Source organism: Sinocyclocheilus anshuiensis, unplaced genomic scaffold (genome assembly GCF_001515605.1).
Source record: "Sinocyclocheilus anshuiensis isolate Anshui unplaced genomic scaffold, SAMN03320099.WGS_v1.1 scaffold195, whole genome shotgun sequence".
In the NCBI taxonomy this organism is placed as follows: domain Eukaryota; kingdom Metazoa; phylum Chordata; class Actinopteri; order Cypriniformes; family Cyprinidae; genus Sinocyclocheilus; species Sinocyclocheilus anshuiensis.
Genome location: NW_015548236.1, coordinates 1,268,079 through 1,282,129, shown reverse-complemented (window position 1 = coordinate 1,282,129; position 14,051 = coordinate 1,268,079). Strand labels below are relative to the sequence as shown.

The 14,051-nt window shown below is 38.7% G+C and overlaps 1 protein-coding gene across 2 annotated transcripts in view; it reads right to left on the bottom strand.

The window, feature by feature from the left end:
* Positions 1-13,817, bottom strand: part of LOC107654723 (mediator of RNA polymerase II transcription subunit 30-like) — a 20,291-nt gene extending 6,474 nt beyond the window's left edge. Inside the window, exons 1-4 of one of the 2 annotated variants that reach the window (XM_016441931.1) lie at positions 13,700-13,817; positions 13,103-13,349; positions 12,857-13,015; positions 6,718-6,825 (exon numbers count right to left, since the gene is read on the bottom strand). In XM_016441931.1, the coding sequence (XP_016297417.1) occupies positions 6,718-6,825; positions 12,857-13,015; positions 13,103-13,255 (420 nt within the window). In that variant the 5' untranslated portion in view covers positions 13,256-13,349; positions 13,700-13,817. Of the gene's footprint in view, positions 1-6,717; positions 6,826-12,856; positions 13,016-13,102; positions 13,350-13,474; positions 13,642-13,699 lie in introns of those variants that run through there. The other variant, XM_016441932.1, reaches the window with a different exon arrangement.
* Positions 13,818-14,051: the final 234 nt, after the last annotated feature.

The following is a 14,051-nucleotide window of genomic DNA, read 5'->3' as shown; positions in this document are numbered from 1 at the left end:
TACCCAGCACTGGGTTGTATTTAACCCAGCATTTTTTATAGTGCATTCATTTCTCAAAAGCACATGCCGCCTAAGATTTCTGAGCAAAGTGGATTTTGAATAAAACTTCCAAAGCAAAATCCTTTTAATATTTGATAATTAAGTTGCAAGATTAGTACGTTTAAAAAAAAAAGTTGTGGCAGAAAATCGCAATTTAAAATTGTGTCGTATTTTTGTTCACATTTTCATTTTTAATAATGAACCTACAGGACAAGCATATAGGCATTTCTTTATTTATGAAGAGAACAGATGAACAGAGACTGCGCGTAACTTTTCATGTTCAACATCAGTGACAGCGGAGGCAACTAAAAACAGCAAAATATGCTAGGGCTGGGGGGAAAAAATCGATTTCTCGATTTTAATAGATTCTAATTTTTATGAACCAATAACAATTCTTAAATCCCAATCGATGCTGTTTTCAGTTGATTAATGAACCGTATAGTGCGCCTCACATCCAATAAATCGCAATAATAGGCTAAGCTTTGTGCTTTGTTACTTGATATGAAATAAAGTATTAGATTTCAAATTCTGTCCATTTTATTAGGAAATTCAAGCAATAAATACCGTTTTGGCGCTCTTTAATGTGGTGTGATCGCTGTAGACACCTCAGATCAAGCGAGGCGGCAGTGCAGTGCATTTCTTTCACTTTTCTAGTAGTGGGTACTCACCTGTGCGAAATCAAACGCATAGCAAAAGACTCGTGACAGTTTTATTTTTGTTCTGGATCCCGCGCTCTGCTGCCACACTGGAGCTCACTCGCCACCGTAGATCACCCTCAGTGTAATCTGTCAAAGTGACGGACAGCCTTCAGAAATATGAAAATTAAAATGGCGGGTAATAGTAGATTATGACGGAATTTTTGCGACCCTGTCCGGACAATGTTAAAGTCTAACACAACCTCTGATATATATATATATATATATATATATATGGGTGTGTGTGTGTGTGTGTGTGTGTGTGCGTATACTGTATATAGCCTAAACATTTTTTTTTCTTTTTCGGGTATGTCATGTTATTAAACTAATTCGTTAATGACTGTCAGGTTCTGGGTAAATTAAGTTAAATTAAATGAAATTCAATTTATATTCAATTTAATTTTAAAATGAATGAATGAAAGAATTAATTAAGTAATTAATGAAGCACTGTATGTACATTTCCCTGAACATATGTGAATGGCATTAGTCTTTTCTTTGAATTAGCATTATCTCTCCCATGTCGACAATTTTGTAGAGTAAATGATGTGGACAGTGTGTTCTTTTGGCATTAATGCTGCTGCTGAACATCCAAAAATTGAACTAGCTTCATCAGCTGTTTATTTTGATCAAAGCTGAAGCCAGATGGCCCCTCTGTGTGTTACATGAGAAGACTGCTGATGGCAAGAATGCAGTAAATAATGAGTGACAGAAATCGACAGAAAAAGACACTGCACAACTGCCCTTCAACAAAATTCCTTTAGACATGTTGACAATTCAAGCAGAAAAGATACCAAAGGTCTTTGAAAGACAACTAAAAATACAACTAGATGTTTACATTTTCTAAAAAAAAGTGGTGCTTGCTTGTGCAAGTCACCTACAGAACATGATGCTTGCTTATACAAAGGTCTTCAACACTTTCCGAATGACCCCTTGGTGTACAGACAGAGATGGAGCAAAGACCATATATATATATATATATATATATATATATATTAGTCCAGAGTGGATAATTTTATTACTGTAATGAGAATGAGATTATTTCGCATTTGGGGGATTGACTTGGAATCTGACTAGTGCTACAATGCATAAAATTGTTAAAGCTTCTAAAAATATGCTTCCTTTTCTTTATGCAAAAATACACAATGGTGCTAAAGACATTGTTAAAACAAGAGAAAGCTTTCTTTAAAGAAAGGATTGTGTTTCCCAATCAGGCATGTCCCTGCATCCCTTTCTTACAGCGAGCTCTTTCATCTCTTCTCAGACTGTCAGGGGTTTACTGCATCTGGCTCCAATGAGCGCTTCCCAAGCAGCATAAAGGAGAGATGAGCAATAGAAATCTTTCAGGGAAAGTGTAGCAGTAATTCCATTTTAAAGCCTAAAGTGAGAAAGATGTCATTTTAGCCTCTCTGCTCTTCTGGGAGAAAAGGGAAAACTCTGGATTTGGCTGAGAAGACAAAAAGGGTTCATTTTGAAACTGAATCACATTCCCTCATGGGTAGTAGGCCAAGAAAAGTACAAATACAAGACAAATCAGAGCAGTGCCAGTTCGTATTTGAGCACTGATTTATGGAGGGTGAATCTGTATAATCTGATCACTGATAATGCGAAGATATTTTAGTAACTTAAATATGTTAACAACTTAAATATGTGTTTCTCACACAAAGCTATTAAATGGCGTCTTGAAGACAAAATGAGGGTGAGTTAAGGATGTCAAAATGAAAGAAGATCCATAATACTATTTTCCTTTTTTTGTTGTTTGGGTTTAAACCAACATTAGACTGTGAGACCTTCCAGACCTCGAGTGGCTTTAATTTGTTGTTTAAATGTTAACACAACCATCGGATGAAAAAAAAAACTAATTATTCGTACACTTGTACAGAGTAATAATAGGAAAACAAACAGCAATTGCTCAACCTGAAGCGCAATGAAGCGCAGCGAAATGTTTTCTATTTTCAGCGTGTCCCTTTTTTCCATGCCCTAAGCATGCTGGGCCTTCCTCCCTGACCCTGTGTGCACCAATTAAAAGGCCTCTAGCCAGTAAACCTGTTCTAATGGATGACATATGAACTGACTAATCATGTGGAGAATTGAGTGCCTCCTGTGAGCATGTGTGTGTGTGTGTGTGTGTGTGTGTGTGTGTGTGTGTGTGTGTGTGAGTACGGGGAGGACTGTCTCCTCTGAACCGCCTCATTATGGTTCCGGCATGTTTGTTTATCAGAGCACAGCTCCACCACGGCCCCTCAGCCCCAACCCTGCTCCGGAGATAACGGTAAATGCCCGAACCACCACCACCGCCGCAGCCTCTGCCGTTGTTGATTACGCTCACGGTATCTGCCTTCTGAGAGGCCTACGTCCTGTGTGCGTATGTGTGTGTGTGTGTGTGTGTGTGTGTGTGTGTGTGTGTGTGTGTGTGAGTACGGGGAGGACTGTCTCCTCTGAACCGCCTCATTATGGTTCCGGCATGTTTGTTTATCAGAGCACAGCTCCACCACGGCCCCTCAGCCCCAACCCTGCTCCGGAGATAACGGTAAATGCCCGAACCACCACCACCGCCGCAGCCTCTGCCGTTGTTGATTACGCTCACGGTATCTGCCTTCTGAGAGGCCTATTTGAAATTACAAACATTCTCCTCTCACATTTCTCACTTTTTCATTTGAATAAAGAGGACGGATGGGGTAATTAACAGGGTATTAAAAAAATTGAGAAGGGGGGCAAGTGAGGAAGAAAGAGTGCAAAATAGGGGGAGAAAAAATAGAGGAGAATGGTGGAGAATAAATGAGAGCAGCCGTCTCTCCAAGGCCTTCTTAATGGGCAGTGACAGGAATTTATTAACAGTTAGAGCAGTGTTCAATCAAAGCGCCTGCCCGAATGAGTTGACAGTGCCTCGACTACAGTGGACCTTTGGATGGCCTCACACATCTGTGGGGCCCTAAGGGGCCCCAGGGACTCTCACACCAAAGCAGTTAGAGAGTCAAGAAGAGGGGAGGGATGACAGGCTTGCAGTAAATTATCCTCTTGAGTCAGATGCATATTTCAGACCTGCGTTTGTTTACACTGATGGCTTTTCTTGTGCTCGTTTCTGAAATTTCTGTGCTTATCTATTCACGAACAGCTTGTAACACTCCAAAGAGAAAGGAAAACTTGAAATCGCATCATATGACCCCTTTAAAATACGATTACATCTCTGAGATTTTGGCGATGGAAAAGCAAAGCCAAAATCGTTCTGTTATGCCACTAATGAAAGGTACAATAAAACTCTGCAGAACACATACAAGATGTGTGAAGACAGATCGGTCACGGTGATGAAGGCCACTCAAGATTGCAGGAGCATTATTCAGCCTGGGCCCTGACAAACAGCAATTACCCCAATCGACAGATAACGAGAGCAGGGTGATCATTCAGTGACGGGATGTCCCATAAAGCAGCGGGGCATTACCATACTCGTGCTATACATCTCTCCACCACTTCACCAACTTGTTGGAGCTCCAACAGTGATGAAGGATTCAGTAAATCAAGCCTGAGCTCCTTTGGCACGGCAAAGAGCGGCACTCAATCAACAGGACAATGGCATGACTCAATTAAAATGCGCAACCTAGCCTGCAATGGGATGAGTCAGAAAGACTCAACAAACTGACCTGAGTGCTAATTTTCAATCATCCATGACCTCATTACTTTCATGCAAGCGTCCATTTGCTCATTCAAGCTGATGTCTATCTGCCGGTTCATCCATCAGTCCATTCATTACTATACCATTCTCTGCATTCATCCATCTATCTGTCCTTCCATCATCCTACAGACAGACAGACAGATAGACAGATAGATAGACAGATAGATAGATAGATAGATAGATAGATAGATAGATAGGATTTCTAAACAAAAACAATAAAAAAACAATTCCTAAAAAAACATGAAATATTTTATTTGTTCACTTGCACGTCATGTGATTATTAGCCAACATCAGAGATCCTTGAACATGCAAATTCTGCACAGGCAGATGACGGAGAGCTATAACACATCTGCTCTCCACATTCTGACGCAACCTTGACCTCCCCTGAGTTTGACATCCTTCATTCCCCCAACATGGTCGCCTCATTCAGCGTGTTATTTGCAGCTGGCTATTTGGCCGGCGAAAAGCTCCTGGGCCCTTGTCGCATGAGCATTTCCACACTGACTGCCTTTCATGAGCATGCTGCAGTTTTTAATAAGGCAGACTCAATGGCAGAGATGGGCACAGAAAAAAATCTGATCATTTTGCTTTTACTGCAAGAAAGTCATGAAATCCTCGGTAGAGAGCCATCAGGTCGGTTTTCAAATACTATGGCTTCATTATGTGAGTGAATATGGCAGATATCTCATTGCTTGCCAAGTTAAAGGACACTGTAAACATATTCTAAACAAGATCTCTGCATGCAGTGAAGTGGCCTGTTTTGGGTTTATATACTGTACAATGCACCACCGTTTGGGGTCGGTAAGATTTTGGAAAATGTTTTTCAAAGATATCTCTCAGGCTGCATTTATTTAATCAAAAATACTGTAAAAACAGTGACATTGTGAAATGTTATTATAATTTAAAATAACGGTTTCCTATTTTAACATTTTTAAACATAATTTATTCTTTTGATGGCAAAGCTGAATTTTCCGGATTCAACCATTACGCCAGTCTTTAAAGGGATCATCTGATGCCCATTTTCCACAAGTTGATATGATTCTTTAGGGTCTTAATGAAAAGTCTGTAACATAGTTTGGTAAAAATTTCTCAATGGTAGTGTAAAACAACACAGTTTTATTGCATGCCGCTTTAAATGCAAATGAGCTCTGCTGACCCCGCCCCTCTCTTCCAAGCCGCTCTCTGATAGACTTGTAAACTTTAGCCGCATTCATCGTGAAACTCGCTAACTAGCACATTATTAGGAAAGGCGAGTTGCAAAGATTCATTAAAAAACCTTACACTCACTTCTTCTGTAGGTGAAGCTGGATCACAAATGATTCGTGCGAAGATAGACGTATTTATGTAGATCGGGGACGCATTCCCTTCAGAAACAAATGTAATCCTTTGCGTCTTCAGCGGCTCAGAATTCGGGAGTAAATGACGACTGCTATGTTCATTATTACATCAAACAACAAAATACCTAAATCGCTATGGAGACATTCTTGTCTACATCTGCTCCGGCAGTGAAACAATGGCGGACCGATGACAGCTCACTCAGGGCGGGTCTAAGGTAAGATGCCAGTCTAGTCTGTGCTGAAACGCTACTGTCAATCAAACAAATGTGGGAGGGCCGGGTCTGTGTGACGTCACACAGACAGGCATCTGAGATCGGCTCGATTTGAGAAAGGGGAAATGATTTAATGAGATAAAAAAAAAACACTGGGTGGATCTTTATCATTATAGGGTGGTTGTGTACACACACTTCCAACACACATTTCAGTTCAAACAGCTTGTAAAAGTGCATGTCGCATCCGATGACCCCTTTAAAGTCGCATGGTCCTTCAGAAATCATTCTTATATGATGATTTAGTGTGCAAGTGTTCATTTAGTGTTCATTTTTTCATTATTATTATCAATGTTGGAAACAGTTGCTTAATATGTTTGTGGAAACCATGATATGTTTTTTTCAGGATTCTTTAATAGAAAGTTCTACAACATTTTAACAACATTTATTTGAAATAATGTTTTGTAATAATGTAAAAGTGTTATTTACTGTCAAAAGACTTTTGATCAACTTGATGCATCCTTGCTGAATACAAGTATTAATGTATAGATGTAGTTATATGTGTAGTTGCAGTGTGTATACACTGCCAACAATTTTGTATTTTGTATAAAATGTATTTTTTACCATTTGATTTAGGAGTGTTCCTTTGTCAGTGGATTCGATTCACAGAGAATGCATGACCTCATAAATGTATACCTTAAATACAACGTAATTTGCTTTGGATAAAAGCATCTGTCAAATGTAAAATGTGCAAAAAATAAGGTTCTAACCTTATTAATTTCCAGTACTTCTCTTCTCTCTTCGCTGGCTGCACACATTTGATTGGCCATTCGGTCATCCAGTTTAGAACTGTCATCCTCTACGTAGGGGATAAGTTGCTGAAAAACAAAGACAGAATAAAATTACCACATAGTGGCTTTTTGATTACTTCTATTACTGTTATGCACTCGTTTTTGTTTGGCACTGATGGCACTACAGAAACATACTCCGTTCCAAGCCTTTCACTACCAACTATCCGGAGGTGTGATGTCAAAAACAGCAGCCAGGAAAAATATAGAGCCCATTTCACACTTCAAAAAAAGAATCAGGCTCTGGTAAAAGATCTACTAAATGTTGTTTTTTATTTGTCTTTTAAAGCAATTTAAAGCAACTGCATGTAAGAGTATTTACCTTGAAACATCAGTTTCATAATCATTCTGATGGTACACTGACTTCTAATAAGTCGAACGGCTTCTGTTTCTTTCCTACACTCCTTCCCAAACAGCTGTTGTGGGAGTATGCAAGTTTGGTGAGTGGGTACAAAATTCAGCGAAAAGCGCAGATTGCTTTATGGCAGCAACAAATGCACACGTACCGCTAGCCACTGTAATTACCACAGTGACATACATTCAATGGCCACGTTATTAGGTACACCTGTTCAACTATCACATGACAGCAACTCAATGCATTTAGGCACACAGATATAGTCAAGACAAGCTGAAGTCCAAACCGAGCATCCGAACCGAGCATGTTGGTGCCAGATAGGCTCATCGGAGTATTTCAGAAACTGCTGATCTCCTGGGATTTTTTTACATACAACTCTACATCTCTAGGGTTTACAGAGAATGGTCCAAAAAAGAGAAAACATCTAGTAAGCAGCAGTTCTGTGGGCGAAAACTCCAGTGGTCAGAAGAGACTGGCCAGACTTGTTTGAGCTGATAGAAAGGCAACCGTAACGCAACTAACCATTCATTACAACTGAGGTATGCAAAGGAGCATCTCTGAATGCACAACACGTTGAACATTGAAGTAGACGGGCTACAGCAGCAGAAGACCACCCTGGGTGCCACTCCTGTCAGCTAAGTCAACTTTTAGCATTCATTCATTCATTCATTTACTTATTTTTCACTTTTTCTATCCAAAGGGTCTTACAATCCTATTATTACAGGGACAGTCCCTCTGGAAAACCCTAAGGTTAAGTGCCCCCCCTTATGAGGTTTAAACCTGCAACCTTCAGGACACAAACCTAGATATTCAATCAGAGTTACCACAAATCACAAGTCATTGCTGCAAGGGTTCAACAATCATACTATTTATTTTTAATGCTCAACAGTAGATGAATGAGGCACCTTTCAAATCTCACCTGTATAAATCAGGGTCACTATACACACACAAGACACGAGAGTATTTGATTATTTACTTGCCACGAGCAATCTGATGCCTTCCTGAAGAAAAACATCTTGGATTAAAAATGAATGAAAACGATATGGTGGTATTTGTGAACAGAAACATGAATTTTGATAGTCGGGTTATCTCTAGGCAGCTTAAAAGATGAGCGCCCTGAACTAAGGTTAAGCTGGGCCATTATCCAAAGCTGCATTTGAAAGCCTGAAAAATAATCACAAAAAGTATCCGAGGACAAAACCTACCAGTTTGAATACAATTTTATGTAAACACTCACTGTGTTGACCTATTGTCTAAACAACACAAGAGCTTAAGAGATGAGATTGTAAAGTTAAACAACCTGGTGAAGCCCCAGTAATGGATTGTTGCATAATTCAAAAGGCTTTCATCGCAACCCTTAACAGAGAAATCAACACCACCAGATCTTAGGTTTTAAATTTGGTAACAAAACAGCCTTCTCTGCTATTTTGCCTAAATAAATCACTCCACAGGCACTGCCCTTTGGCTTTAAAATGAAGTGGTTTGAATAATTCAGCTTTACAAATTGTCTGAGCCCTCTCAACAGCCTTGGACGAGGTTACAGTAAAAGCAGACCGTCAGATCCGCCCTCAAATAAATCTCATTCACCTTTGATACGACTTTGTTTCCCTCAATTTACTGCAGGACAATGGTTCAAATAGTTCTCCCCACATATGCTTTCCGAGATCCATAAAGTGTTTCATTCTTTTCTTGCGGTTCCATCATTCTGTGACCTTGCCAAACAGACAGCGGTCTCGCTGCTCCTCGCTTTAACATCACAGTGACACCTGCTGGTGTTCTGGATGAACAATCAGTGCATGCGAGTAAAGAAAAACTCCCTCATAGACAGCTGGTTTTATCATAAGGGGCATAAAACCACTTTTTAATTCTCTCGTTAAAAATAGCTGCATTTAAATGTTGTTGTTTTTTATTAATAAAGCTCAGGTTAGTACTTCTACACTATATTCTTTTATTCTGTAATAAATTCTGAATAATAATTCTGAAGAACTACTTTCACAAGAAACATTTTCAATGGGAAATGAGAGGAAAAACTTTTTTTTCAAGATTTTTGATGTTATTTGTCACTGACTATTATTGAGTTATGTGACTGCATATCATTAAAATTAAAAATAAACTAGAGGTAAATGACACATGAATAGACGTTGACGTCCTGTGTGATGTGCTATACTTCTTTTGAAACTATTTTAAATAGCATTTTGCAATTTTTTTTATTATGCATGCAGCTCATATTATGAGGCTTATTACGAAAATATTGGGGAAAATTTGTACTTTTAAGGCCATTTAAACAGTAAAGGCTAGTGATGCCTAAAAGGCAAAAGGTGCAATGAAATTCCCTCATTCATATGCATTTTAAAACCATGATAAAACATGTTATGCATTAACTACCCATTACAACTAAATATATTTTATAAATCTAAAAATCTTTACTACCGATAAAAAAGTCTGGTGTCGGTAAAAGTTTTAAATGTTTTTGAAAGTCTGCATTTATTTGATCAAAATACAGTAAAGCTGTAATACTGTAAATTATTATGATTTCAAATTGTTTTTTTTCTATTTGTTATTTTCTATTTTCAGCAGCCATTACTCCATTACTGATTTGGTGCACAAGAAACTTTTTTTAATTATTATTATTATAAATGCAATGTAATATTTTTATGGAAACTCTGATACCTTTTTTTCTCAGAATTCTTCAAGGAAGGGAAAGTAAAAGAAAAAAAGCATTTATTTCAAATAGAAATCCTTTGTAACAATGTAAAATCTTTACTGTCACTTTTGATCAAGCCGAAAAGTATTCATTTCTTTCAAAAAATAAATATTACTGATCCCGAATTTGAAACAGTAGTGTAAAGTCTGCCTTTCTCCCTTTTTATTATTTTTTTAGTCAAACTTTAACACAAAAACAGCAGCGCAAAGGTAACCAATGAACAGCTTAAAAGATCTATAATTTCAGCAGCAACAGAAAAATCAAGTCCCACATTCTGAATCACTCGTATTTCATGAGTCTGGGGTTTACAGAACAGACCTTACAGGCTTTTTAGGCTGTCACATGCCAGCAGAAAAGCAAAAAGGAAAAATCTGATCATATGAAATGCAAAGAAGGGAGAGAGAAAAGCCCCTGGCAGGTTTGCCAAGGAAGTAAATGCAGCAAACCACAGGCGGGTGACTGGCCCAGCAGAGAGAGAAAAGACACAAGCCGTAGCTCGAGGACTGATTCAATTAGCTTTGCGCACTTTAGGTCCGACGAATTTTAGAAAAGAACAAGAACAAAAACAATCTCTGAACCAAACTCACATTGAGTTTCAAAGGAAGTACCCACCTGTCGGCAGCAAGTGGAGTAAGAAAGAGCCGGCTAGTTAATATAACGTGGACAACACATTACTCAAGGTCCAGACACTGAAAGATGGATGTGTTCTGCCAGCTGCCTGAAAACAATGATTCAGTGAGGTTCACTCGGGTTGATTACTTTGAGGGGACTGAAGTGGATGGAAAAAGTGAGGTGGTAAATGAAATGACATGGCTATTTCGTTTGCGTTGTGCAGGAAATTCCACCGTTGGGAGCCGGTGATTGCCTGGGTTGGAAAATGCTGACATGAGGGACTTCGCCAGCTGTTCATTACAGAACGCTGCAGCTAATTAGCGAGGTGATGAGGTAATGCCGTTGACTCCATTATAGCACTTCCTGTTTGGAGAGAAAGCGCAACAGGAGCTAAAGAGAACACCTGAAATCCAAACAGAAGAGGCCGAGCCAAAATAAATATCCTGTAAGCACAGGGGCACTACTGTTGATGAGAAGAAAGAACCTGAATTTCTATCTCTCAAGGCTGTTGTTCATACCCTCCAGTTAAAGCTACTGCAGATCTAATTACTTTATTCCACCGCTCTCTTCAACAAAAGAAAAAAGACTGCGCGAATGATTTGCTTAAGTGACTCAACAGACCAGCTGTGCATTCGATCAAACTCTAAAGGGCTTAATTTGCTCTCATACCCATTTGAGTCTTAATTACCGAGGGCCAAATTGTGTATAAATCATAGCAACACTTCATGCCTTTCATGTGTACCTGTGATTCATGAGTTCTTTGCTCTTTCATATCCTTTTTTCTCAATTTGAATATTATATTTTATTCCAGATGTTTCCAGAAGTCATTACAGCAGCGCTTCAGAAGATCTGAAAAACATGCAAGCTCTTGCAGAGCTTGTTCTTTACAAGTCCAGACATGACGTCAATGAGCTCTTAGGGTGACCAAACTCAGTCAGTGGGAATCTCAGTTGGACTCAATCACTAGATCACGTCAATGCTAATAGGAAGCCAAGCTGACAATGTGATTCAAGGATGTTTCCTCTGCTGGAAATTGAAAGCTAGCGCTCACAAGGTGCACTAATTAAAACATTCGCAGGCGAGTATATGATATGGATGGACAGAATTCGCTGAAGTACAAGATCAAATGAATCCACTCTTAAATATTCACTCAAACTCCACTCTTTTAAGTTATCAACCCCTTGTAATATAATTAATACTTTTGAGAAGTGTGTTTAAAATGATGCACACACATATGAGATGTTTCAATCATGTCAGTGGCCTAGAAAAAGCAGTTTTTTTTCTACATAGGCCAGTGTTTCTCACCCTTTGTGATTCAAAGACCCCCCAATGTTCAAAAAAGCCCCTTGATGTCTTTTCCAGTTGTGCGTGATTTACTGGATAATAAATAAAGACAAGGATTTTTACAAATATTTTTACATTTTACATTTTCCACTTAATACAATTTAAAAACTAAAAAAAAAAAGTATATTCAACGCTCATATAGTTTACCGATTTTATTTATTTACATGACCAGGTCTAGAAATAACTTTTAAAATTAGGCTATGGCATATATCCAGGTTTTTCAAGACAGTGGTAATCCTTGTTCTTCAAAGAAAAAAAAAAGTTGGGTGCGAGATTTCACAAGATTGGCGAGTCAGCTTGGTCCAGCAAAGTGTGGTACAAAAAGTGTGTGGCTCAGTGCTTAGCAAAGACAGATTTTTGATGGAAACAGCAGGTTTACTCAAACAAACATTGTACTTGAATTTTGTTTTCAATACAAATAACTATTCTACAAGTTTACATGGGATATATTGTTACTCCCTGGTTCTTGGATATATTGTTACTACCTGGTTCTTCAAAGGAAAATAAAAGTTGTCAAGGGGGTGAAATATAAATAAATGTAAATAAAATAACTGCAGATGTAATGACTTTATTCCACTGCTCTCTTCGATAAAATAATAGAGAAGGCATGAAATAAAGTAAGTTAGGCCTACTTGTTTAAAAAAAACTCAACCCACCTAAAAGATGTAGCATGTTCATTTCTTTTTTACTGTACACATTGTCAGTTGCTCTGGTTACAGAAAAAAAAATTCAGCAACCAAGATCAACTTCTAATGGTAAACATTTCACTAAGGCAAATGTTACAGGCAAATAATCATTTTTAATGGTATCTGGTGACTGACAAATGTTAATTTTGATATCGGTATAAAGTCAAAGACCAATACTATACTGGCCATTAAACTTAAAAGTTGTACTTATTGGTTATTTAAAATTGCATCAAACTATTGAAAATATTCAAGATCGGTTTCATATTCAGAACCAAATGACTTAATATCATGAAAGAAGTGAAATGTAAGTCAGTTTCATTTAAACTAGACTGGAATGTGATAGAGAAAGCATAATCTCACCTCGAGAGGGATGTGGTCCAGACCAGCACAATTTTCATTGCATTTGTCATATACAAGACGGAGCTTTCGGAAAAGAACAGAGAGCATCCGCAAGTGCTCCTGCAGTTTCCCCAACCGGTCCTGATGAGTGTTAGGATGATAGGTGACTCCATTCGGCAGCTGAGTGAGAAGACAGGGAGAATAAGAGTCACCGGGGTAAAGTCTTCACCTGTGGGTGGATGGATGCCTTTGAGGGGATGAACTTACCTGCATGTTTCTCAGCAGCTGAAAGATCTCCATGGTCCGTAAGACGATGTCCTGCACCGTTTCCTGTCCGATCCGACATAGCGAGGCTGTGTTCACATCCCGAGCTGCCTGAGCCTGTTGCCCAGGGAACTGGCCCAGAGGAGGGGTTGTCATGGGGACAGCGGGATGTGGGCAGACTGGGCACTGATGGCTGGGTGGCTATTCAGTGGGACTTTGTGGCATGTCCATTAACAATATATATTCATTTCTGTATGAGAAAGACAGAGAGAAAGAGAGTATTGACATGTTACACCTAAAAAATATAAACATAAACCATACATCACATTTTAGCATTATCTAATCAAACTATAAACATTAAATAAAAGCAATAACCTGCAAAAGCAAGTGAAAACACATAATCATAGTCGTAACAGCATAAACAGTTTTTAGATACAACAAAGCATATCTCTACATTGAGCTACTATCATCAAAGCTTGAATGTCTAACGACACTGGACAAACAAAATCCTAACGTGCCATAATCATAACGTGATATGTGACAGAAACACAGAAAATGTTATTCGTCTAAATGTATGCAACAATAACAGCGTTTAAATACCTTTTTCACTTTGTTAGAGTTGTTGTCAAGACGTCATTTCTTCCCGTGCTGTGTTCTCGGTCAGCCATCGCGAGATTTCACGAGAAGTCACCGTGTACCACAAATGCAAGTGTGTGGCTCAGCCTCAGTGCTTAGCAAAGAAAGATTTTTGATGGAAACAGTAGGTTTCTTTTCTTTTTTTTTCAAACAAACATCGTACTGAAATGTTGTTTTTAATACAAATAGCTATTCTACGAGCTTACATGTGTGATATAAATGAGAGTACGCTTTTTAGATGAAGGTGCAGAGCGCCATCTTGCGTTCACTCATATTTTATAGCCTAGCCCAGTGCTGCCCAACCCTGTTCCTGGAG